Genomic DNA, 27,277 nt, shown 5'->3' with positions numbered 1-27,277 from the left:
ACGGTCTTAAGCTCCACTACAGCTTTTCGTAATGGCTCTTTGTGCAGCTTCTCGAGCACTCACACACGTGTGAAACACCCGGGCACACGGACAATTCCACACAGTTGTGTGGTCCCAGGGAAAACGCTTTCAGGACCGAGTTTCTACAAATACTGTGAAGGAAACAGTGAAAGTAAATATGGATCCCAACCAGCCAATAAAATAAAGGCAGTGATTTGCTCCTTGCCCTCCCCTCTCTGTCAGTCATGCCGACCTTCAGAAGCACAGGCAACAATTAAAGGTTCGATCCCTTCAGAAGCACGACTGTAATTCTGGTTAAAGCCTGGGGTTAAACATCTTCCGTCTGCTTGGCTGTAGGAAAATCCCTTTTCATGTACTTACTGTTAGGGAATATATAGCTGGCTCCTTGTTATCAAGATCTCTTTCTAACGGAGAAAACTGCTGGTACATGGAACAGCTTTTATCCCACAGAACAGGAGGTTTCAGAACGTATCCGCAGCCACCGTTGGCCTCGAACATGGCAGCGTTAAGCTGCAGAGGAAGATCTGGGGGGTAAAGGAGCCAGAGGTGACTGAGAGCAACGGTACGATGCAAAAACTGAGACAGTGAGGGCAAAGACATCTTTTAAGTATCCGGTTTTTTAAATTTTAGTTGTGTACCACCAATTCATTCTTGGTTTTCAGAGACAGCTGTAATTTATGTATCCCATCTACCCAATACTTAATTACATAAAACTGTAAGGACAGTTCATTCTTTTCTGTCCCTTTCTGTTGTCTTTCTCTTGCCTACACCTATTCTGAGAAATTTCTAGGTATTTGCCCTGAGCTGCAGAATGAAAAAGCAGGACTGTACAGCTTTGTAGGTGACCTAATGGATTCCCCATCGAAAAGGTGAAAGAACACAAAATAGGACAGAAAATGGCCCACAAATGTTTTGATCAACATTAAACCAGCACCCACGGAGGCACTTCTAAGTAAAAAATAGTCTAGTACTTTTTTATACTTGAGATTATCAGAAAGGGGTAACAACTACTTGAACTGGGGGAGAAAAACAACCTTCAGCAACAAAATAGAGATAAAAAAGGAAGGTGTCGCTGTGCAGTGGGGAGATCTGCTGGGCTGGCACAAAGCTCCTGAGCTCTGGGATGGCTCCTCTCAAGGACCAGATTGTCACGGTATGAACCTGCTTTGGGGTGCACTGACAGGTACGTCCCCTCGGGACAGCAGGGAAAGGCAAACATCAAACACAAATTTCCCGTTTCGGGGCTTATTTCACACTGAAGGTGTAACAGAAGGTGTGCTCATGTGGCCGTACCGTCCGTCTGGTAGTTGAGAGCCACGAGCTGCACGCCGTGGAGCCAGAAGATGAGTGGGTGGGGGTTGGAGGAGTCGATGCGGGTGGCAGCGGGGTAGGTGCGGAGCAGCTGGCATGCGGTGTGCTGGATCAGCTTCTGGGAGTAGCGCCGGCACAGCCGCTTGGCCGCGTTCTCGTTCAGCGAGGAGATGTGGTAGCACTTGGGCGTCCTTATGATGGCGCTGAGAGAGGCCGGAGAGCTGTACGGGGAGCAGGGCTCTTCCCAGGTCGGCCGCATCACCTCGAAAGGGCCTGGAAGAGAGAGAGCACCCGCACGGTACAGCCACAGAGCCACAGATGCCAAAGACTGGGTGTTTTCTAGTGAATTATGTCTGCGTTCTCGGGTTGTGGTAGAAAAAGCTGAGCCTGGAAAGCGCCACTGCTCAGTGTGTCACATTCCTTCTGATACAGTAGGAACCATCCATGAGAGGAAACACAATGTTTAAGTATTGAAGTGATTCTGTGATTAGATGTGCTAGCAACTGCCTTCATAAATAAGTACTTAACTGGCATTTGCCGGAATACAATAAAGGAATAAAATTCCACTCTTCTCATTTATACATTTTACATGGGGAAGGGAGGCGAGATGGAAACCCATCTGCTAAGTTCCCAAACAGGCAGCCTACAGAGGCAGGAGGAGTCAGGGGACAAAGCCAGAAAAGTACATATATCCTTTAGAATGAGGCAATACACTTCATTTTTAGGACCCTGGCCTCTTGAAGCGAACCCAACCCGTCTGCTCTAGCCGTGCCCTTGGGCTGAAAGAAACGCAATGCTCCTTGAGCCAGAAAATGAGTACAAGAAAGGGCACAGCTCTGTAACTCTCTGTTCATGGCATCCGCCCGAAAGGCCGGGGGTCTGGGTCTCATCCCCGCCCCAGAACCTCTTCTGTACTTTCTCTGTATTTCTTTCCATCGGTTCATAGGCAGAAGCACAATTTCCAAGTTCACAAACTGAATCACCTGCGGAGTCTAAATACATCCAAGGTAGAACACGGGAGTTTGCACAATTACACGTTTGGACTTGTCTGAATTTTAAGCAACTAAGTCCTACTTCAGACGCTAAAAATCCTCTTCTGGATCCAGCCCAGCAGTTCTGCCTTCCATTTGTACTTTGAAAATATTCATTCATACCTTTTAAAATACAAATTTTTAGATACATCACTTAAAATATATGTTGGTTTTGAGCTGTTTATGAATTAGGGTCTTCATGTTCCTGACCACGTAATCCCCTTACAGCAGTGCTGCTGTAGCAGGGGCTGCACTAACGACACACCGCTCCGAAGCCCAACACCCCACACACTGTACAGCGTTTGGTCTCTAACAGCCGGGGCCGCTCCATGTGCTGGGTCCCGGAGCCGTTCCGCAGGGCTGGGGAAAGACAAGGCTCCCGTTACCTTTTCCAGATGCCTTGATGAGAGCAGCCGACTCCCCGGGGCTCAGCCGGCCGGCGTTGGTGCCAAAAATGGACTTCCTGCTCTTTCTTTCTTTTCCTCTGCTAGAGCCAGATGGGTTGAGAGTTGACAAGCCTGTTCCCATAAATGTAGAATAAATGAGCCAAAAAACATGACCAAGAGGGCATGACATTTTCCATCATATTTTACATTATTTTTGAAGGCATGAATACTCCTCTTATATAGTACACAGGGCAGGCACTGTATTTTTCTCCATAATTTAATTTTAACATCTTTACATACCTACATGCCTTTATGCATGTATGTATTATGTATATTTATACATATAGTGTATATAAAAACTTATATGAAGCAACACAATACACAGTTATCTCTCTGTGATATAACTTTTCTTCACTTTATTTTTTGGCCTGAAGAAGGTAGTGGCTCTGTCTCAAATTACCAAATGGTCCTAATAAATACTGAAAAAGTCTGCAGTAACAGTCCCAATGTATTCATCCTTAGAATAATTTTTAAAAACCCCTCCTTTCTACAGAAGCACTAAATCTGTACAGCAGTGAACATCATGGAATTCACCTAGGATGGATACCTACAGAATTACAGAAGAGATAACGTAAAGGAAAGAGCCCAAATGCTGTGGGTTAAACACTTTAACCTCAAGATGTTTTCAGAGTTACCTTCTTCTGGTTAGGATTTGTATTTCAAGAACAGGAAATATGGCAGGTGTGCAAAACCCATTAAGCATTTAGTGGCCAATATGCGCTGGAAGTGGAGCTGGAAAGCTCTAGTAGAGCTATTAGTCAAACACACACGTTTTAGCAAAATAATCATTAAAATCATGACCTAAATCCCAGTGAAGTAACCAGACTTAATCCCCCTTAAAGCCAGTTTCTTTTGACTTGGGGAGAGCACATGGCAGACCAAAATCAAAGTCAAAAAGCACAATGGTTACTGTGACGCCCCCAGCAGCGAGGTGTGGGTGCTCCCAGGGACCCCAGATGTGCTTGTGTTACAGAACAGAACAAAGCAAAACCACTGTTACTTGCCCGACTGTGACTCATGAAATGACCCTCGGGAACTCGTATCAACTCACACCTGGCAGAAGACAGTTCTGGATTTAATGCTAATTTCACCTGCAAACACACACCCTCTCAAGGAGGACACACTGGACTCCTCTCCTGAAGTCTGTCCACAGCTGTAACTCAGCTCCCAACCTTCACCGCACGCCACGTGCACTCAGTGAAACCATGCCCATAGTCCCAATGGAGCCACTTGGGTCAGGACAGTTTAGGATGTAGATAAATGCTTTCAGTGCTGGAGCCACACCGTGTCTTTGGGCCAAAGCACACACACAAACCACAGCAGGCAGAAGGAGCCGAGACCAAGGACCATGAAGTGACTGGGAGAAGGATGAGCTGTGCACTGTGTGCTTCCAGCAGGTTTAATCCCAGTTTTCAATGGATCAAATGGATTAGGCAGCATCCAGGTTTCAACACCCTGTTATGGAGCCAGCCCCCGAGGAAACAGCCCAACCTCATAAATCAGCAGAGTGCAGTGCTGAACCCCAGGGTGGTGGCCACGGGGCAAGCTGCAGCCAAGAGCTGTTTTTCCCATGGCCATGCTCAGCATGAGGCACGCCTCCTCCCAGAGACAAGCTCCATTCTTCACTCCCATTTAAACTGGACTCCAAGATACAGCATCACCTATTCATAGAATCATCAATTCATAAAATAACGGGGGTTGGCGAGGATCTGGAATTCGTCTGGTCCAGCTCTCTGGTCAAGGCAGGACCAGCTTTGATCCCAGCACACTGCACGTAGATCCTACCATACTACCATAAATGTTTTGCATGTCCCTACAACCCCTACACTATATCATTTGAGAACTTAGTGCCCATCCCTCGTGGTAGATAGAACCACACTGTGTTCTGCTTTTAGAGTTTTAGCCCAGAGGATGGCAAATTTCCCTGTCCTTATTCGAACCGTGCTAAAGTAACAGGTTAAACTGCAGTTGTCACCTCCTCACCATGAGTTTCAGACCAGCAGCCAGTTAGTCTGTGGGTCTGAGACCCTGACAAAGAATTTACAGAACTTTTGTGTGTAGAGTGCTCTTTTTTATGTTGACTTGACTTTCTTGAGAAGTGATAGTCTGGGGGCACTCTGACACACGGGAGGTGGAGCCTGAACTTCAGGCTGGCTTAGCTCAGGTGACTCCCCGCTCTCAGCTTTCCCTGCCCATTGTGTAAGGATCCTCAGCAGCAGGGCCGCCAGTGTAACCACTGGAAACCCAGAGAACAGACCTTCACCTTCCGAGGAGGTGGCCATGGGAGGCTACACGGCCTGGGAAAAGGCAGTATTTGTCTCAAAGGAGACAAAAGTTTGTTGGAAAACTAATTTCTACAGCTCCGTGTGTTCATCAGCGAAAAGGAACTCATTTTCTTAATTGTTCTATTCACACTCTTTAAAGCAAGAGGAAGCAATCCAATGAGGAAAGCAAGTATTTCTTTTATAACTGAAATTACATTAAAAAACTGAAACATTTTCAAGTTTTCTTAGAATATCAGAACATCTTTGTGTGTCAAAATGCTTGGAACAACTTAAACTATGTCTGTTTAATCTTGAATATCATTCTTCAAAAGAAAATATTTTATTTGAAAGATATCTCTTGCAGATTTCATTAAAAAGAGTATCAGATTTGAATTTTTAGAAGTTATTATTTTTACAAGTGACACCTACAATTCTGAAAGTTACAGAAGATTATAAAAGAATGTCTCTCCATTTTTCATCATGTTTATCTTGCCTATCTGACACTATTTTCTGTTTGGTTAGCTTCTCTAATCTGATTATAGTTCTATTTGTATAAGATCATGATTTGGCAGAATTGCTGACTTTTCCATAGAGAACCATTCCATTAAAAAGCAGATTTTTCATTCAAAACATTAAACACATCAATAAACAATAAATTCTCAATTTAAAAGTATTTATGTGCACAGTATGAGCCAAAACACACTCAAGCTCACGTTTCAGCGCTGCACAAGTAACTCCGAGCGATCCCCAGGCCCGTTACTCCCTCTCCTTCCCCTCTGCAAACATTATCCTTCCTACCGTACACAAGAAGCTTCTCCTATTTCCTTCCCCCCTCCATAAGGGGGTGTGATGTGCAACCAGCTCTCCTCACACACCCCACCCCACCGAAAGGCTGCGTTTACCCCCAGATGGCTCCCCTCCTGCCCGCTCAGGACGGAGCAGCAGAGGCAGCTGCAGGGAAAGGTGGAAGGCACCGAAGAGGTCTCTCCAGAACTGTGACAGGCTCTTCCTGCACGGTCTCCCGAACGCCTTCCTCCCTAATTCAGTAGGTCCTTACATGGAAACTTGGAGCTCTTAAGATAAAGCTTTCTGTCCTCTGTCACTTGGCAGCGCAGCAGTTGTGAACACTGGCAAATCTCACTTTTGTAAACGTTGTAATATGACAAACAGTACGTCTTCACATAATTTATGAATTCTACTTCTCAGCCAGAGCTATTATTATGTCGACTACCAAATCATCAAGAGAAAAGCTCCTCGACTACTTCAATTTGAAAATGCTTGTACTAACTAATTCCAAACATAAACAGAACATCTCCAAGAATCAGAAAGCTCGAAGGCATACAAGAGGGCAGTGTCCTTACCAGGGAACTTCACAGCTTGGCAGTAAATGACAAGGTCCGACAGCTCCGGGGCGATCTGCCTGCTTTCCTTCTTGTTTTGCGGAAGATAGAACTCTTCACCCAGCTCCATGTCATAAACCTACGTGACGATTCCAAGAGCATACAATAATACGATTACTCAATGTGAAAGTACTCTCGTGTGTCTGTCTTATGTCCTCAAAGTCCTTTCTCTCCTTCTTCCTCTCTGGTTTGCTGTCCTCACCTGGCACATCCCCATGTCAGGTTTATGCCCAGTACCTGTCCCTGACACCGCTGCAGGGGGCAAAGCCTCAACCAGAGCCCGTTCTACAAACACTTACACAAAAATTTAGACAAAGATCTGTGTTCAGGAGAAGCTACAATTTACTGGACAGCACCGCACTGGCTCAGTTGCCAGGTGATTTGATATCGGCAGCGTGGCTGGCTGATACCCCAGTGCGGTTGTTTAGATACACGAAGGTGCTGAAGACTCAGGTGAAATCTTCAGTTCCATGGATGTTAATGGAAATGAGGTATCTAAATAAACCTCTGGGTCTGGCTTCAATGAAGTCTTCCACTGAGAGTAACGACAGCTAACATTTTCAGCCAAGCAGCCTGTATATTCAATGAGCCCCAAGGACTCTTCTCGAACAGCATGTTGAGCGTTTGTTCTAGTTAATCTGTTTTCTCTGGTGCGGTTCCACACCTTCTACTATTTGTCTCCATTAAAGCACATTTGCCATCCGATGTCTCAGCTACATAAACTGCTCAAACCCCTCTGAAGCTGGTTCTATATCAAAGTGTGGCTGAGAAGAAAGGAGGGGAAAAAGCAGAACTACCTTTCCTTTATTATTGTAAGTAGCACAATCAGCCTTCTTTATTCGTTTGGCAGTCTCTTCATTATATTCAAACTGCAGTTTATCACTTGATAATTTATTCTCGGGTCGGTCTTCAAGAATGTTATCTAAAAATCAATGGGATTTTAATAAACATAAAGCCAAACAGTTTCAACTGGAAATTTAGTTTGAATTAACAATATTTGTGGACAGTGCTGTGAATTTTATCTGAATAACCAGATGCCAAAATAATGCATTTACTGGTCAAAGCATTCTCTTTTAGTAGTAACTTCCTACTTCAAAATTTTAATGCTCAGCTTTGGTTAATATGTTGCACTTCTTTTAAAGCCCATCCTTTTGTGCTCAGAAGATGCTTAAAAAACAAAATCATCTAATGAGTTAGGCTTTGCCATCTGAAAACAACTGATATTCCTCAACAACAGAGAATCGCTCAAGCCCAAACACAATTAACCACATCAAACAGGTACACGTCTTTGTACAGCACATTTTGACTTTCCTTTCCTTACATTCACCATGAAAAAACATTTTTTACATCTATAGAAATTCCTCTTCAAAGCCACATATTTATCAGAGAATAACACACCTACTGATGTGGTCTTTCTGGACCAAAATATTGTAACTGTCACAAAAGGAATGGTTTTATTTCATTCCTGAGATTCCTGATGCTTTGACCATACTCTTTTTATGCATAACCAGTGTCGCACATGCAGCCTTCTAACAGCTCCTGCCAGTCAGCAACACCAAAAAACATATCTGATTGCACTTTTAACATGAATTAGAAACCACACATTCCCAGGGTCCCATTTAACAGGCTGGAGATGCAGTGCTGATTTCATGCAGTTAAAATGCTCAACCAAACGGCCTTTACCTTCCTGGCTGTTAGGAGCAGGAGAAGCATTAAGGACATCAGCTACAGGGAAACGGAGTCAGAGAGGGAATAAGAGGAAAGGAAATTAAGATTTACAGCCAGAGAAATGAAAATTAAGTGTCAGTTGTAAAACTATTAGCCTTACACAAACCTCATGTATCAGTAAGGAAAATAAAACTAAAAATCTTTTAGAAAGTTTACAGACCATTATTTAGATTAGTTTTGCCAAAATATTAACATAATTAAAGATCCCAAAGAATAACCATTGTAATAAAGCAGTAAATCATGCTGCAGACTCCTTCATACACTGGGAGGGAGGTGTGCATGTCTCCTGCCAGCTTCAGAGTTCTCAAACCTTCTCCTAACTAGAACGTTGCTCAGACACCACTCACTGCGTTGGCCTGCAATACTTCCCTGGCAAGTCTGGTAACAAAGATCTAAGTTTTTCACAGCAATTTGCATCCACACTATCTCCACCCTGTCCCACCCCAGGAGTATTCTCAAGTAGCCACTTAGGCCAACTTCCTAGCAAAAGGCAACTGAAGGCAGCATCGCACCAAACTCATACATTTTCCTATTAGCATAACTAATACTGCTCTCCCACAAGCAGTGTCAGCTCCTGAGCTGCATTCGTTAATTTTGTGACTGTTTTTTCATCATTAAACACAGAAGCGAGCAATGTAAATAAGAGAGCAGCTGGAAAGAAGCCCTGTGCTGCAGGACATGCTCCGGCCTCACATCTTCTCCAAACGTGGTACCAAGAACTTCAGTGGGTACCCATCACGCGTAAGGGTTCGGGGGGGAAGAACTCACTGCACAGCTAGAACATGCCCACCTCCATCAGACCATGGGCCCATCTAACCCAGCTCTCTCTCTCGCAGGGGCACCGGGAGATGCTGCTTAAAGAGGGCATCCAGCCCCCAGTCCTGGTCCACTTCCCTGGTACCACCCAGCAGCCGCAACTGCTGAACGTTAGGGATGTTGGACCCTACATTTCTACCCGTAACATTTGCTTATAAACTTGCCCAAGAATTGGTCCAATCCCTTTTTTCGATCTGCTGACACCATTAGCCCCCGCAATTTCCACAACATTCCTGAACTACAGAATTTACATGCCTTATTGCTACAGTTCTAACAACAGCAATGTAATAAGTAAATATATATATATAGTTACCATCAGAGAGAGATTCATAGTCATAGTCATATTCATCCTCTTCATCTTCTTCCTCCTCGTTGCTGGGTGTGGGGTTGCTGGCACCGTTGCTGGCCTGTGCCTGCATATGCGCCAGCTGGTGAGCCTGCAGCCACAGAACCACTTATTACATTATTGGTAGGTGTTTTTAAAAAGCAAAAGGGTTTTCATTGCTGTTTGCATCTTATTTTATTTACATGAAAGCACTGAATATATATATATATAACGAGAAGTAAGATTGCTAAGATCCAACTACGGTATCACCGTAAGGGTCTGAATATAAAGAAAACTTGTATTGGTAGAAAAACACCCAGTAAGATATGAAACCTAATTAATTATGGGAAAACGTCCACTTTGCACATTATTCAGAGCAGGACTGCCTTTTTCCAGTCTGAGGTATGCTGTTTTGGAAACAGTTTAAAATTGTTTTAAAAGATGGAGAATATCCATATACTGGTACAATCAGTGTGTTTTACTTGGTCTTACACAAGCATTCAATTCTAATACAATTGTGTTTACATTTTGGGTAAAAGCAATTCGTTCTCAAGGATTCAATTTAATTGCTGACTAACCACAGACACTGTTAAATTGAGGCTACCAGAGATGCAGCCCTTATTTTCAGAAACCAAAAGAATTCTCATATAGGTATAAGTACTGCTTGAATAGCGGAGTCCTCCTGAAAAGGGAATAAGAGAGTATTTGCCTGGCTTGAATATGAAAAAAGAAGCAAAGCAAAATTCTACTGAAACTGACTCAACACTGTATATATACATACGCACTCTATGTATATCACTATTTCTCAACCAACACGAATAGCAAATGTTACAGCCTCACAGTGAAAGTTCATTTACATTTATCACACAGGGCATGTGGTGCTGCTGATCATAATATTATGAAGTATTATAAAATTGAAATACACTATAAGTTTGTTATGTTGTGTCTATAAGTTACTATATGTCTTGTCTACTACTTATTTGAAAGCGTTGCAATCCACTGTGAGTCTTCCAAGCATGCATATGCGTTAAGATTATTCTGCTGTACATAATGGAATGACACAACATTGAACTGTTGTACATTCTGCTGTACACAATGGAATGACAAAACAGAAATGAATTACCCCTAACAAAAACTAGGTCTCACTGCTTGCTGTGAAGGAAGGACTTTACCTTCTGTTTCAATATATCCACTGGCGTTTGATGGGCTTTCAGCTTCTTGTTTTTCAGCAGGATTTTTCTTCTCAGTTGGCCAGGAGACGGAAGCATGGGATCATCAGAAAAGTCACTCTCAAATAAGAACTTTGTTACCAGTTTATCTCCAAATACATTCTGAAATATCAAGGACATGTGATTATATTACGGAAAATCCCAAGGCACGTGTTTAGAACAATTTACCACAATTTATGGCCTACCTTGAAAATTTCCGCCATCTTGCGCTGCTGCGGCAGGGAGCAGTGGTTTTCTATGGAGATGATGATTGGCATGTCAGAGGTGATGAACGCGTTGCGATCGATGGCTTCAACTACCTCCTGTGGGAGAGGAAGAACGGACAGTGAAAGAACACATCATTATTTTCCAGCATTCACTTCACTTGTTGAGAGGGGAGAAAGGGGATAAAGGCAGGCATCTGTTTTCCCCTCTAAGAAGAAAGAACACACAATTTGCTTTCCAAACAAGCTCCTACAGATCAACCTGGCACCTTCTTACAACAGAACTGGAAACAGCTACTTATGCTAGCTATGTTGGCAATAAAAAGACAGAAAATTACAGTACATACACTACCAAAACTAATTTGAAAAGCATGTTTATAATTGAGGAGTTCATGTCTGACATAGTCCACAGTTCATATTCTATTAGGATTTAGCCCATTAGGATTTGTACTTTTCTAGAAGGTGAATTTCTTACTTCATTAGAGAAAAAGGTACTGATTTTCTTCTCCTTTTTTTTCTGTGTGCAATTACCAGCATACCTTAAAAGAGATCTTGGTAGTAAGAGTGTGCCCATGATAAATGATGGGCATCCCATCGTCGCCATCCCAGCAGTCCAGCTCTACGCTCCTGCAGCCTTGTAAAAGGACCTACAATGCAATTAACAGTGTCAGCGCAGACGAGCCACGGGCTCAGGCCAATAAGCAGAAGCTGGACATTGCAGAGCTAAACGAAAGCCCAGCGATTCAGCACAAGTGCTGGGAAAAGCGATGTGTGGAGTACACAGAGCCCAGGGACACTGCAGTCCCCAGCTGAATGCAGTCACCAGGTGGAGAGAGAGCAGGGAAAATTGAGAAAGCATTTATATTCTTAAGAGAAGTACCATAAAGCTTGGAAATTCATGGTGTCTTACAGGACACATGGACTGCGTTTGTCAAAAGTGCTTCATAATGTTCTGAGGGAGAGACACATTTCCATATTTCCACCTGAAAAAGCAGCTATCAACTAACACGGCAATTTATTCCAGGTTGCCACCTGACAGCTTATGGGCACAGCACCTGCAGTTTGGCTGCTGGTTCTTTTTGTTGTTGTTGTTAGTTTTTTAATTAGAAGAAGATCTGAAAGTAATGTCTTATGAACAACTTCCATGAGGATAGTTAAAATGGAAATGTGCCAGGCCATCTAATTTAATGATATTAAGCTATTTTACATTCATCCTTCCTTCCATCCATCAATCCATCCACCCACCCCCCCACCCACCCCCCACTATGTATTAATTTATTTATTTTAGAAAGCCTTACTTGCTATAAAAAGCCTGAAGAAAGCAAAGAGGAGGGATGGAGGGACCGACACGCTACCCCATCTGTTGGCAGCCCAGTTACTGTTGCTAGCAATATTTACCATGCCTGCCCTTGAAGAGCTATCTCTATTACAATTAGATATTTTGCTGAAAACCAAGATCTCAACAGTCAAAACCAGCAAAACATTCATGCACAAAGAAAAAAATTACTTCTCCTATCAAAACCCAAATAATTACGTTTCAGGCAGTTATGTCCATCGCTCTCCTCTGGGAGAGCAGGAACAACGAGCCCCTTCTCTTCTGGAGACAACTACTAGAGGGACAGGAAGAAGCTTTTCTGCATCACGCAGGTTTTGGAGCCAGCTGAGCTCTGTCTCGCTTCCCATCCGTTCCCAACAGAACGCTGGCGTCACCCCGTGCAGGGCTGTCACAGGAACCTCCTGCAACCGCGTTACTCAGTGCAATCTTGTTACTTGGGCTTTCTTAGCACAGCCCCCCCCCGTCTAACTCCAGGGGAAGCAGCGCACGGACGCCAGATGAGCCCTTCTCCATGGTGACTCGTTAACATTTAAAGTCACGAAACCACTGCTCACAGGAAGTTTGATGCTTTCTCTAGAATTTGGTAAATACACAAACACACAAATTTATATAAATATACATATACACACACACACAAACAAACACAGAACCAAAAGCCCTAGGGAGAAACCCTTCTTTTCCTGTGCACCACCGACCAGGCATAAAGTCTGAAAAACTGCAGAATATTCCTAGAAGTAACGTTTTTAGAAGTTATAGTTCCATTTGAAATTTGTCTCTGCAGTGCAATGTACAGTGTTTGAGTGGTGTTTTTGACATCTGAATGAACTAAAATATTAGATCAGTCTTTCCTGTGGGAAAGTCTAATTTTAGTAGGTTGGGTCAGACCGACTGGTGTCTAAATGCTATGAATCTCAAACTAAACCAACTTTTTTTTTGTCTTAGAAAAGGCATCTGAGCACAACTGTGCTTACAGGCAGCTTTCCCACACATCATGTTTTCCAAGGTTTTTTGCAAGCAGGGGTTGAGGACATCTAGATTTTCAAAGCAAAAAGGTCATGTTTCTGCTCCCTGCCAGCTAAACAAACGCGGTCGGTTGAGAAGCGCTCGGGGAGCCGGCCCCGCGTACCTGGCTGTAGAGCTCTACCGAGGACTCCCCTTTGAGCTGGTGGCCAGTCAGGTACGTATTGTGGGAGGACTCGATGTAGTAATACGACAGTGGGAAGTGCAAGTCCTCAGCATTCTCTTGCGACTCATCGTTCTTGGAGGCAAAGTTGTCTTTATCCATCAAAAATCTAGAGGTGAGGAAATGCGAGGAAGTTTTTTGCTGCACTGAGTATTTTGTGACTGACATACATCAATACACTGCTGTCATCTTAATATATATATATGTATATATAAATTAACACATAAATAACTACCTTGCAAAGCCTTCAAAAGATAGCAGCCCCTGCTGGCACATATTCACACTGGGTTCAAATTTCTATAAAAGGAAGACATTTAAGAGAGATATAATAACAATGCTTAAAAACACAGCTTTTTTATATTTCCATAGTGTAGCGTGCCCATGGAACTAAGCAGTTAGTATGTAACACCGGTCCTGTGGATAAAGTAACGAGGTGCCTGCAGTATGCTCCTGCTTGTTTCACTAATGACTAAACACGCCCACGGAACTCCTAATCGTACATCACAGAACCGCTCAGGCTGAAAGGAGGCTGGGAGTCACCGAATCCAAGAGCCTGCTCAGAGCAGCGTCGGCACCTGAGCTCCAATTCCGAAGGGTCTATGACCAGGCATCCTTCTCCCGTCAACTGCACTTCACCAACCAGCACCAGCGCAAATTACAGAGGCTTGAGGAATGCGAACCTGATGTTTCCTTAGAATTTCTCTCTTTTAAGCTTTGCCATTTTCTATTACACGTTGATAGCTCAAATATACAGGCTTTAGCCTTTAAGTGGGGACTTTATTTTGGAGTATATTGATTATGCATGTTTGGAGGAAGTAAGAATTTTCTACATACTTTCTAATCACTTCAGCCATTGTACATAAGGGAATAAAATGCCCATGTTTCCTCTGGAGAATTTTTTATAATAAAATAAAAATATGTGGAAATGGTGGGTTTTTAAGTTCCAAACTAGAGTTAATCTTTATCAAAGGTGGACACAGACACAGAGAAAACAACACTCTGTCATGAATACTTTTCCCAAGTGGGGACATCCCTTCCTAATAAAGCACATACAGCCAATAAAACTGTTTATTTGCATGACTTTTTTTTTCTTTTTATGGACATCTGCACGATTTTATAGCCCAGAATTAAGACAGTATTAAATTTTCAATTAAAGTATACTGTAGTGACAACATAAGTGTGGAAGGAGATACCCAGAGAGTTCTGCTATTCTGACAAGGTGGACAGTGCTGGTGGGGAAAACCAAAGTAACAAGAGTTCAAGTAAAAGGAACTGCAAGACGTTTGCGTCACAGACCTGGATAATACTGAGGATTTCGTCATAGGTGCAGTGTTCTCCTTGGCAATTCACCAGGAAGTCATTTAGCTGCTGGATCCCCACACCAAATATTCCCAGAGACGTGCTCTCAACACCAGTACCATTGGTTACGATACTGGCAGCAGCAATGGCATCGGAGATTTGCCTCTGGTTGTCCGAGAGCTGCTGCCTGCTCTTAATGAACAAACCCAGGTCTGAAACATTCCTAGTCAACAAATCTTAAAAGAAGAAAAGACGGGAAATATAAATATAAGCTATATAATTATGTTTATCGCATATACTGTGTAGAATATCATGTAATATATCATACATATGAGTATCTGACTGAATATTTTAGGACTGACATAATAAATTAGAACAAAAGCATCTTATTTCTATTCACTAATAGAAAAAAAGAGCATTAAGAGTGTATGCAAACAATGGGAGTGGGCTGTAAGTGTTCAATTACTATAAACGAAACCCTGGAACCTTTACCATGGACTCACAGCCTCTCACACCGTCACCCAGGACCCTCCTGCTTCCCCTTGCCACCACATGCAGCCAAAAAACCAACCACATGAGACACAGGCGCAGCCTCCCCATTTCTCCTCACTACATTCATGTTCCAGCCCTTCCACAGCTCCTGCTCCAGACGCAGACCCCTGTGTTGGGCCCAGACACTCAGAAACAACTTTTACTCCTCTGCTGTATCAGGTACAAATGTATCTGGCTCGTGTAAAACAGGAATGCTTTTCCTCCCCTTCAGTTCTGAACAAAGAACCTCTCTTACACCCTGCTAACTAGGTGTTAGTGGATGTATGGCAGCAATCCTCTACTCAAACTTATAACTGACAGTTCTTTACGAGACTGACTGAGACACTTTTTCTTAAGGCCAATAACTGAAGAATTTTCCCCTTTAACAAACCTAAATCAGGCTGGAATCCACTGCTATTTTCATCAATCTTCAGATTCGTGTAAAGCGGAGCAGGCTCTAAACCGGATCGATTGCACGGCACAGCATAGACGTCGAAAAGGTCTTTGAGATCCTTGCGGCTGCGCACACTGAGGAAAGACTTGAAAAGTTCAATTTTTGCTCTTTTGTAAACTTGGATGAATGAGATCAGTACAGAACAAAAATATATTTTACCTGAAAGATTTGAAGAGCTCTACAAATTCCACAAAAGTCATGTTACTATCAGACACCATGAAGTTCTGGAAGCCCTTCATTCCTCCTTTAACGCGCCCGTGCCAGCTACTGCTGCTCCATGTGCTAGATCAGAAAGAGACTGCTGTAATTGGGTCATGTTAGATTTCTGCTTACTGAAATATTACACATTCCTGCACTAAACACTTCACTTGTGCTCTCCTTAACACACTTATTACCAATATCTAGAAGAAGCAAAGTATCTTATGAGATGCTTAATGACAGCGTGTGCCTTCTTGTTTGATAGCAGCTATTCTTTTCCCTCAAGACAAGGGCAGACTTTGCCAGAATTAATAATGTATATCCATGTTATTTAAAACTCTGCCACGTGCAGAAGGGCCTGGTGAAAATGGCACAAACAAAAGCATTCTCGTTTTCCCTTTAAAGAAACCAACGGCAGTGTTCTTGTAGCGCAGGCTGTTTATGAGGTTTATTGAAGATTTGCTGAGGGAAAAATAAAATGGATGGAGAATTCCTTAAAGCTCTACACAGTCAAAATAAAATAGTAATACTCTGACTGGGTATGCAAGAAAAAAAATATTTTCCTTATGCACCTGGGGTTTCTTATAGCTGGGAGCTTTAAAGGTGCCTTTTAAGCAGCATAACCCTTCCACTTTCTCGGTACTCAACACTGTCTCCCAGCCCGTGGGTTTCCAGATACTTCCCAACAACAGTCAGGGTTACCATTTATTTTAGTTGATAATGTTCAATTTGTTTGACATCACTATGGCAAGTACTGACACACCACATATAACATTTTGGCTAAAATCATTCCTAACATTTTTATCAGACAAGAAAAATAAACCATGGTGAGGAAAGTCTCCTGGCTCCAGAAAACAGAGTGGAACTGCAGAGTACCAAACGGAGCAGCAGATGATAACGCTCAGCATCTCACCGGATCTGATCACTAAGGACTATCTTCCACAATCCTTCCATGGGCAATAAATACAGGTTGTTAAAAAAAAGGCAAAAACCGCAAGAAAACCCCACTATCACCACCAACCATACCTGTAACTGGCAGCTGTCTGGATTACACCTGTATACAGCTAATGAGAGAGCCTGTTTACTCTCTCCACAAAAAATTCCCCTTCTTGAATTTTCCACGTCCTGTTCCCTGTTTCCTGGTGGCATCACCACCCTTTCCTGCTTCCTCCACCTCACAGGAGGCAGGACATTTCCAAAGAACCTGGGAATTGGCTGGATGCCCATCTGGTTTGAGACAGTGAGAGAAGACAGCTGCAGGCTACCTGTGCTTGGAAATCATCTGGACACCTGGATCGTACAAGGATTTATTCCCAATGTAAATTATTCATAAGGGGTCACAAATATCAAGGTTGTGAGTTATATAAGTAAAAAGAGCATTTTTCATTCTCTACCTATGAGAATTACTATTATTTAAAATGCACAACAAAGATAGCCAGGTCCTAAATTGCTATCATTATATTTAGATTTTTTTTTTCACTTTAAGAAATTTTAGTTTATTTAGCGCTTCTCCCTTGGTGGAGACATCGATGTAATATACGGGTCAGATAAAGTTAATGCACATATTACATGGCAAGAGAAAAAGAACTAGAGACCTCTCTTGCCCCCCTCCTCCCAGCTGCCACACTGCAGCTAACCATCACTTGTCACCAGCTCAGCTTTCTTGGTGGGACCCTCTGCTCCCTCCCCAGCTCTGGGTTCCCTGAGGGATGTGCAAAACCAGCTCGTGTCCAACCCTGCCTACAGCTACGGAGCCTTCTCAGGGTTTGAGTCCAAATCATGAGTCTTAATCTGAGTTAATAAGCTTTGGTGGCTCTAATCTGTTCAGAGCCATACAAATGCATACGAGTGCTCCCAGTGGATCCTGTATTTCCTAGGTTATTTCATTATCCAAGTTTGTTCCAACTTTCTGTAACTTTGGAAAATGGATAGTTCACTTTATCTTAATTCATGATGCTACTGACAAAACCGGTTGGGTATAACAAGCATATAACTTGATTTTTAGGAAACTGCAGAACAACAAAATTGGAGCAAAAAGAAGCAAAAGATGTCTGTGTTCAGCCTGTGTGGGCTCCCAAACTTACTCTGCTTATGTATCGCTGCTGTTAAGGGCAGCAGCTTCCAGGAGGAATATTGGGGTGCCCGCAGTCTATAGGTACCATAGACCTTGTGGGCCACTGTCCCCATCTGCTCCCCCCGCAGCTCTATCTATATTGCTAAGGGCATCCATCCTGCCATTTCTTCTGCGGGGGGCAAAAGCCTTGAGTTCCCACTGTTCTTCGCTGCCCAGCAAGCGGCGTGGGTCTGGTCTGGTACCCCGTGGTGCCTGCCCGTCTCTGAGACATCATTTTCATTTCTGGGGTGTGTTGTACCTGAAGTGGCTGAGACAAGCTGTGGCAGGTGTTACTGCCTCACAGACCACCGTTTATTTACCATAACACAACGCAACAGGCCATGCCAGGACCGTGGGTGCGCTGTCTGAAGGTACCATCCATGCTGGGAGCGTGTCCTACAGGACAGTACATTGCAGTGGTTTGAGATGGAGCACACCCTCCATCCGTACCAGCCAATTACAGAAGTCTCTGGAGCAAATATTCCCGGAACTGTACCTAAATTCCACCTTGGGGGCAACCAGCTGGTTTACTGTAAAAGAGATCCCAGGAGTGAATTAATAATACCCATATTGTGGATGACGACAGGACTTTGCAGAGCACCGACTGTTGGGCAGCTCAGACTGATCACAGCTGAGGCACTACAGGTGTTTGTTTCTCTGAGCACACGTGAAGTGTCCACGCACATGGAAACTGGCAGGCACCGTTCAGCCCTATCAAGGGTCCAAAGGGTAGGTACCGGGAATAAACCTCTCTCCAGTGCCCCGAGTCTCTCGGCGGCTCACGCAGACTGGGCCGAGGTCATGGATGAAACATGCAGTTCTGTTGTGAGGCAGATTTCCTCGGGACAGATGGAGCAGCCGGACCGCTGTATCCTGAGCTCCTCCTGGCAAGAAGGGTGGTACTGGGCTGGGGAGAGCTCTACCGAGCCACGTGGTGGAGTTTCCAAACTCTGCCAGGGAAAACCTGCCATACCTCAGGGAGGCCACGGTGTTGAGCTGCAGAGGGATCTGTACAGGAACCCAGGACTGAGAGGATTTAGAGGAACATTAGCTGTCCTTCCCCCGGGAATGCAAGCTCTCCGTTGAGCCTTTTAATCTCATTTAGAGAATAATAATTATTTTGGCATGAAAGCAAAAATCAGATTTGCAAAACAGAGAAGCATTTTCCAGAGGCAGTAAAGCAGTATTTCTTTAGTTTAATGTAAAAGAAAGCTGTTCCAATCCTTAAAAAAGAGAAACGTCTTACAGAGATAAATCCCAGTCTGGCATGTTCAATCCCGTGGTTCTGAATGACAGCGAAGAAAGTAAGTAAAGAACTCAGTAAGAGCCTCAGGAAGCAGAAGAACGGAGAAGCGGCCAACCACAGATGCCCACAGGTGGCTCTACCACCCACGCTTATTGCCAAACCCAATTTTTTTTAAGTGTAAAAAAAAATCCCTAAGAAATACACAACATAAACCATTACACAAGACATGTCTCTTCAAAAATAACACTCTACCAGCAGCAGTAACATCTGCTGCTGTTTGCCACTGCTGTCCTGGAAAGCCCACGGTTCAAACCCATACCCACACCTCAGCATCCACTCCTGTTACAAGGCACTGGAAGGGCTCGGTTGAGACCAGCTTCTTGTATGTCATAAAGTACCACCCACATCCCTGACATGTTATTGCTGTTACGTTATTATTACTATAACTACTACCACCACCCCTATTACTATTGATAGAATTAATGCAATATGTCACTGCACGGCCGCAGCATAACCTTTTGCACTTCCTAAGTGACAAGAAAGGATGAACATCCAAGGAGCAGAGACCTTCAAGGAAAGATTTCAGATCTGTTGCTCCAGTTCCCCAAGCGGGTACTACAACCAGGTAGAAATGACTTGTCTGAGAACCCTCAGAACTTCACTTCACACATCTGTAACATTTCTGTTGATTTTCGTTATACAGAAGACGTCTGTAACTATGTGTTGGAGAAGATCTGGAGAAAGAGTTAAACTCCGTATCTGTGTGGTTCTGGAACAGCATTCCGATCCATTGCTGTAACAGCTACAGACTGAAGCTGCTCCAGGATGTGCTACAGAGCCATCCTCAGGCTCGTGGTGTTTCAGCTTACACATCCCGTGTAGCTCTACAATGAGTTTTAGAGGCCTATCCAAAGGTGAATGGCATTTCTGGCATTGGATTTGTCAGGTTTCATCAGTTTGGCACAAACCCCACATTTTATGATAATTAAGTAACAGTAACTTTGTTTCTTTTTAAAGCAAAGCATTGATTTTGTCCTTACCTAGAGGGACTCTTGCTGGAAGACATTACCGGAGAGGAGACTGGTCGTGCTGGCGAAGGTGTTGTAGCTCCTAGATTAGGAGATCCAGACGCTGTCAGAGAGTGAGCTCTTCTGGATGGCAGGTTGTTAGATGGAGAAGCATTAATAATAATATTTTGATCTATGGAGAAAACAAAATTTGTAGCACAATTACAACATCTGGCCCAATAAAAATGCTTTTGTCCAAGAGACCTATATCATAATTCATTAACGCGCAGTAAGACACTAAAGGGATTCTAGATTTGTCCCAAGACAGTCAAAAAGATACATCCTGAACAACATTTATATACCCATTTCATCTGAATGGAAAGGAAGTTTTACTGAAACTAAATGAAAGAAAAATCACAAACAACTAGAGAAATTAATTGAAAAGTTTACAACATTTGAAGTTTCAACTGCAAAAGTAGTTTTATATCATAAATGCATTTTTAACACCACTAAAAATATCTGTATAAAAAGACTTTGAGCAAAACCCTGAGGGACTTTTAAGTGCTGAAGGGATTTATCCACCTGATTCTTCTTGTTCATCAATATCCTGAGGATCGGAACCACTCCTATTACGATATTCCTTACAGCTTTTTGCCTTCCGAGTTGCCATTTCGTCATCAGTGGCCTCTCCACTTTCACCCTAGAAATAATGAGCACCACAATAAACATCCCCAAACCACTCCTATTCCCATTCTTCATCAGTGCAATCTGTAACAAACCCACGGGAACAACCAGCTATTCCTTATGAAAGAGAGTCCTGCAAGGCCGGTACCCGTAGAAGAGACATAGGGAGGTGTGCGACCGTTTGGTGTTACCTCAGTTTGACATCGCACAGATGACAATGTTCATGCCCCTCTGAATTGGTGCAGCTGGTTTTACACCATTCACAGGGGATAGGGGCCATAAAGAGGATGGATCTTGTCATCTGAGGATCTCCCCTACCTGCCTGCTAGAACACATGGACAGTGTAGAGCTGCCAGTCCCTGCATGTTCCTCTCCCTTGGCTGTTGCTAATGGTGGTTGAGTCCGGGAGAAGACAGGAGACCATCAGACAAGGCTCGGTGTTCTTCTCACCCACCTAAGATAACACTGCGTGCTAAATGAGGCAGAGTAACTGTGGTGATGGTTTTGGGAACATGCAAACAAAAAGGAGCACAGAGACTGACAACAGCCTCCAAACATCACTTCGCACTTTAATATTTCTATTATGACCAATCTTTTACCTTTATACTGAGGTAGCACCTAAAGGTCTCAACAAGATTCCATCCCCTTCTGCTAGCCCCAGCACCATGTGTCCCGAGAATGCTTCAAGCATGAGACAAGAGATGCAAACCATTGGAAAACAGTAAGCCCAAAACCTGAAACTGCCACAAACAGTTCCAAAATGCTCATGGAACTCCTTTTCTCTAGTTGAGAATGCAGTCAGCTGCACGGTAACTGTAGGACGGAAACACATCAGCCCGGTAAGGAACAGAATATTCTACCCTCATGAGCACTTTCTTCTTTTTCTTAGCTGTGCTTATTCCCAGAGTGTTGTTTCTCTGCACAGCAGGTTTCTCGGTGCTTTTGGTGAGCGTTCCCGTGCTTGTGCTCCTCGCGCTCCACCGTCTGCCTCCAAACAGCTCAACAGCCTGCGCCAAGGTCGGGCCCTCAAACCTTCCATCCTCCTGCAGAAATCCAGCGTTAACAAAACAAGGGGAGCAGCAACAGACACATTTTCTGAAGCAATAATATAGACATCTCTAAGGAACCAATAAAAGACAAAACATCAAGAGGAGGCAATTTTTAATTACTGCATGAATACCAAAGGGCTATTTTGTTTGCCATTTTGGGGTTTTTTTGGCCCTAACTCTCATCACGCAGTATTTCAGCACCCTTTTCAAGTACAGTCATTGCTTTTTCTTTAATAAAATACTTATTCCAAAACTCCAAACATATGAAGAGCTTCATAATAAAAGAAGATTTAACTTCAGCGTATTGAAAACACACAAGGTTTGACAGAACATTATGTAGGGAATCAGATCTTTCTGACTTAAGTGGCATTCCAGAGTTGGAGACCTGCTGCTCATCTTTAGCCTTAGCTTACTTAGAACAGAAACTAATTGCATTACATTAAGTTGTTGACATCTTTCAACTTTTCTTACCCAAAATCACAGCCTCTTTTACCTGGTAAAGGCTGACATACTGTTTCCGCAGCCACTGTAGTCTTTGGTCAGGGAATCTCCTCATTTTTCTTACAGCTTTAGTCAGTTCCAGCAAGCCATCGTACAGCATTCTGGCAGTGTACTTCGGAGCAACAAAGTGCAGCAACTTATTATCAGTAGTCTGAAGTCCATAGAGTAGCGTTATACCATTTTCTTCCAGAGACATATTACAGAGTTTATTTTGAACACACACAGTGTGCATATCAATGCCAGAGTGTCCCATATACACAGCCTTAGCTGAAAACAAGTCCAAAAATCCTTCCACCAGCCCAGCATTCCCCAGAAACTGGTATTTACCCAGCTCAGCAGTATTACCCAGCACACCCAGCTTTGCCTTGGCGTTCGCAGGGCAAACCGTAGTGGGCTTTGTCCAAGTCAAAGTGCTGTTGTCGGGCTGCAGCTGGAGGAAGCAGCGTGCGGAGAGATGGGTCTCCTGGTCGTAGCGGATGACGGTGGCCCCTTGCTGCATGAACTGGTGGACGTCAGCCCGGACGGACAGCACGTACCAGGGAATGAGCTCTATCCCGTGGCAGAAAGCCTTCTGCTGCTCTTCAGCTGCGTTGGTGTCCCACTCCTTCAGCTGCTCAAATATATCATTTTCAGAGTCTGAAAGGTCTCCGATTATAAACCTGTACAGGAACAAAGGTGAGAGATGTACATTCAGCGATACATGTGCTGGTTTATGCTATGATTGATAAATATTTTTTCTGCTGTACTTTAAATAAAAAGAAACCTATCGTCACTATATAATTTGGACTTAGAGGAACATCTGTAGTTTTTACAGTATTACAGTTTATGTTATTGCAATTTTGAATTAATTAATAGATGCTGCTACAATTAATTAAAACTTTTGTAACAATATAATTGTATTTTCTTAGAACTTTCCACACACTCCATTAACAATAAAAAAAAGGTCTGTTTGGATCTTAAAGCCAAGTGACTCCAGTTTCTAAATCCACAGCACAAGATTGCTTCAGCTGAGGTATCAAGTATGTGGAAACTGTCAGCAGGATCGAGTGGATTGAAGACAGGACTTCAAATCTCTCTTCTATTATTGATTTCATGTGCAGACCGTTCACATTATATAATTCTCTGATTAACACTCGTAAGACTGTGGCTAAAATACATACCTTCCTTATAAGAATGCAGCGAGAGAGCTTTATCAGACACTTTCCATTAGAAAATTTAATTTTATCAAGCAAATTATTAACATGGCACTTGTATGCAGCAACCAAAATTTTTGAATATTTTACCATCATTAGAAAGAGTAGATAAAGAGCAACATTACTGAATTAATAAATGAAGCAGTTTAAATATAATTTCTTCCCTGCAGAAGCTTCTAACACGTATGAACGCACAACTGTTCAATATTTTGGTAGTGCTTTAATGAAGATAAAAAGAGCAAACTGTTCCATGTACAGCAGAACATTTCTGCAGAACATTTCTGTACATGTTCCATGTACAGAAGCACATTTTCCTAAGGATAACCAGCCAATAAAATCCAGACCAGCTTGTGATTTCTCCCCAGTCATGTATCTCCCTGAGCTAAACACCACAAACAGCCATTAGCTCTTCCTTAAACTCTTCTCTTCCCGGGACACTGATTCATTTCAATTTTCCCCTTATTCCAGACCAATTCCAATGGTTCCCCTATCAACTTATTAATCAGTAAGATCTCTACCTTTCCACCAAATTTAGCAAAAGGTAGCCAACAGGCTGAGGATTTGGCGAGGGGACTGACAAAGGCAGAATAACTGCGTCAGCCTTCACTGGAGCTCTATTTCCTGAAGAAATCTTCCTAACAATAAAGGTCACGCATTGGAACTGAGCTGCTATAAACTGTCTTGCCAGAGTCTTACCAGACACTTGGACATTAAAATATTTACCTGTATTATACAAGATTAAGATTTTCAAATTCAACAAACAACTAAAGCAGCTCGTTCTCCCCCATGCGCTCAAAACAACCAAATACGTCTCTGCAAAAACGCTAGAAAGCGTATTGTGAGACCAGATGTGCACGGCTGGAGGGAGCCAGAAAGGGCAGAGCTTTGTGAATGCCCTATTTCCCATGGATAGCAGTGGGACGCAGCAGATGGAATGCCCAAGCAGCAGGAAAGGTGAGCACACACGGAACCACACACAGAACCAGGCTCCCGGGGGGGCTGGCCCAAGGGACAGTGATGGGGACACACTTACAGAACTCGGCGGGGATCGGGAGCTCTCGTGACATGTGCTGCACTGAGATGCAGGGAAGCGAAAAGAGAGAACAGAGGAAACGTTAAAACAGGTTGCAGTTTGAGAGGGGAAAATTGCACAGGACAGGAAAAGGAAAAATCTTGAGGTTTTCTCCCATTATTTTAAAAGGTATTTACTGTCATTAGGAAAGCTTAAAAGTGAAGATGAGCTCAGGCTAATCAACTGGTGCATGGAAGTTTAGAGTATCCTCGTAGGTAACCTGATTAACACTTCTATAAAAACTGTATTTCAAACTTGAATTTTTTTCTCTTTTCCTACCTACCTTTATTTATTTGTGAACTGTCAATACGGAGTTCTAATAATGATTAAAGTTTGGTATTTATCTGGCATGTGCAGAAATTCAGGGTGATTAGACAGGCCACTGACTACAGAGTAACAGAGTATTTGTTCACTGACACAACTGGAACAGTAATTACACCCGCCACCCACCAATTTAATAGATGCCTTTCATTTTCTTCTAATCAAACTAACCCACCAGCTTTGGTAGGTCCATGCTCCACAATACTGACCCACATCAGCAAAAGGCAAACTGACTGAAAACCTTCCTTGCAATTTTAAAGTAATGAGAAACATGTTATACAGTGTCTTTTTCTGCCTTCATAATCACAATATTACCATTATCAGGTAGTAGATAATTATTATATATTTGGATTTTATAATGCTGTATACAAAGACGACTCAGGTCTCACAAGAGGAGAGACTCAAGTTTCCTCCTCAGACCTCTCTGGTTGTTCACCAGGAGGGGAGCAGCCGCTGCAGCCCCCGGCCCCGCTGCCTCGGAGCTACTCCTGCCCGGGCACAGCCTGCCCCGGCTCCATCGCTCCAGGATGTTGTTATGCTTCAACTCCTCCTTCCTCATCCCAGTGACGCGCTGATTTCCCTAGCTTATTCTCCATCTGAACTGTGAGCTGCAAGTTGGTTTTAGAGCATATTAATTAACAAAAATAATTCCTGGAAGCCGGTATTTGAACTGAAGTAAGTAAAGAGACAACATAAATGGGCAGCGACCGTCTGCCTTTCTCGGCTCTATCTGCTGCTCCGCTTCCCAGAAGCAGCCACAGCCAGATGTGAATAATTCTATTAGAAACCATTCTTTCAGGAAATCACGATTATTTATTTGAAATGAAATCTGGAATTGCATGTTAATGAAATAAATGCATTTAAAACAGGAAGATGGTAGTTCCTTCTCAGGCAGTCACTGATTAGATTTTATGTGTAAGTAGCTGAAATATGTTGGATCCTTCTGAGCGTATGGATATTTCTGATACACATTATCAATAAAATAACTCAAGCAGTGGCCGAAGCAGGCTGTTTTATGCAAGCCCTCATGTAATGTTACAGAGCTTCCCCTCCGAAGGGTACAGTTCTGTGACTCAGACCCTCCTCTGTCTGTACGGGCTGCAACCTCCCTGCAAAGCAAGGTTCTAAAAGAACAAGCCATGTCTTAAACGACGTGTTTACCCTATTTCTTGCTGGTGAATGGTACAGAATACACCAGGTCTTCAAAGTGCGAGACTGAGATTACTGACCACGGGGTTTTTTCACATGGGGCACAAGTAAATTTCTATGTAAAATAGCAGGACTACAGCAACCTGAAAACACAAAACGTGCACTGACTCACAAATGTTTACTGGACATAATTTAAAAGCCTCAAACGAACATGTCCTTAAAAGAAGAGGTCTTTTGAAGGCCAATAAATAACCTTTGTTTTCGAAGGGGGCAGAACGCTGCCCGAGCATGCAGAATGTAATGTTCTGAGCTCTGATAACAGCTATGTCCTGGTGCTATTCCTGTCACCACAGATCAAAATTGCAATCATAACTGTGGATTTTTAAAGCCCCATGTGTAAGACGAAAAGGATTTACCCATATCATGAGAGGAAGTAATTGCATCATGAGGGAAAATAGAACTATACAGAGAGTTTCCAAGCATTTGAGTACTAGATATTTGGCATAACTGCAGGGAGGAAAAATGGGAAGAGGATAAATACAAGGGGAGACAAATCTTATTTCTACAAGCAAGCCTTGGTAAAAGGAAATTAAAAATTAAAAACATGAAATATACAGGCGACGACAGAAAATAAAATGAGACCTACTGGTACCGGGTTTTGTCCTTCAAAGAGTTTTTTCTTGAATCGCTCCCTTCACTGAAATTATCTTCACCCTCTTCAGATTCCAAACTGCGATTGCAGCTCCGAATAGTTTGAAAAATATTGTTTGCTGTTGATTCTTTTTCTGGATTATTTAAACCATCTTGGCCTACTCGTTGCAAGAAATTATCTTGTCCACTGTAATCTGAAACAAACTAGAGATATCTATAAGATTAGTATAATAATAAATAGAATATTGTGTCATCTGCTTCTCACTGGAGACATTTTTACATGAATTAAGAATATTTAGCATATATTTCTTATTAGCTTCTGGTGGGATTTTGTACCTACTTCCAATCCTAAACAGACCAAATCACTGCATAAGTCAAGTAACAGAGGCTACAATAACTCCTGAAAACTTTTTAAAAGCCTCAGTATTAACCTTTTCATGTAACAGGGGCATTTTTCTTTTAAAACCACAACAATAAAACTCAAAGGAATTGCTTCTTTTCATAGAGGAGAAGCTC

General features: G+C 42.9%; 1 protein-coding gene across 2 annotated transcripts in view; it reads right to left on the bottom strand.

The window, feature by feature from the left end:
* PLCE1 (phospholipase C epsilon 1) overlaps positions 1-27,277 on the bottom strand; it is a 100,784-nt gene that overhangs the window by 6,360 nt on the left and 67,147 nt on the right. Inside the window, exons 6-24 of one of the 2 annotated variants that reach the window (XM_074154991.1) lie at positions 26,757-26,965; positions 22,368-23,034; positions 21,686-21,868; positions 20,724-20,841; positions 20,175-20,334; positions 15,737-15,859; positions 15,515-15,651; positions 14,590-14,828; positions 13,529-13,590; positions 13,237-13,402; positions 11,314-11,421; positions 10,757-10,873; positions 10,515-10,673; positions 9,331-9,454; positions 7,271-7,395; positions 6,435-6,552; positions 2,750-2,881; positions 1,315-1,605; positions 382-545 (exon numbers count right to left, since the gene is read on the bottom strand). In XM_074154991.1, coding sequence (XP_074011092.1) covers positions 382-545; positions 1,315-1,605; positions 2,750-2,881; positions 6,435-6,552; positions 7,271-7,395; positions 9,331-9,454; positions 10,515-10,673; positions 10,757-10,873; positions 11,314-11,421; positions 13,237-13,402; positions 13,529-13,590; positions 14,590-14,828; positions 15,515-15,651; positions 15,737-15,859; positions 20,175-20,334; positions 20,724-20,841; positions 21,686-21,868; positions 22,368-23,034; positions 26,757-26,965 — 3,402 coding nt within the window. The remainder of the gene's footprint in view (positions 1-381; positions 546-1,314; positions 1,606-2,749; positions 2,882-6,434; positions 6,553-7,270; positions 7,396-9,330; positions 9,455-10,514; positions 10,674-10,756; positions 10,874-11,313; positions 11,422-13,236; positions 13,403-13,528; positions 13,591-14,589; positions 14,829-15,514; positions 15,652-15,736; positions 15,860-20,174; positions 20,335-20,723; positions 20,842-21,685; positions 21,869-22,367; positions 23,035-26,756; positions 26,966-27,277) is intronic. The other variant, XM_074154992.1, reaches the window with a different exon arrangement.

Source organism: Numenius arquata, chromosome 10 (assembly GCF_964106895.1).
Source record: "Numenius arquata chromosome 10, bNumArq3.hap1.1, whole genome shotgun sequence".
Classification (NCBI taxonomy): domain Eukaryota; kingdom Metazoa; phylum Chordata; class Aves; order Charadriiformes; family Scolopacidae; genus Numenius; species Numenius arquata.
This window is presented reverse-complemented; position numbering and strand designations above follow the sequence as displayed.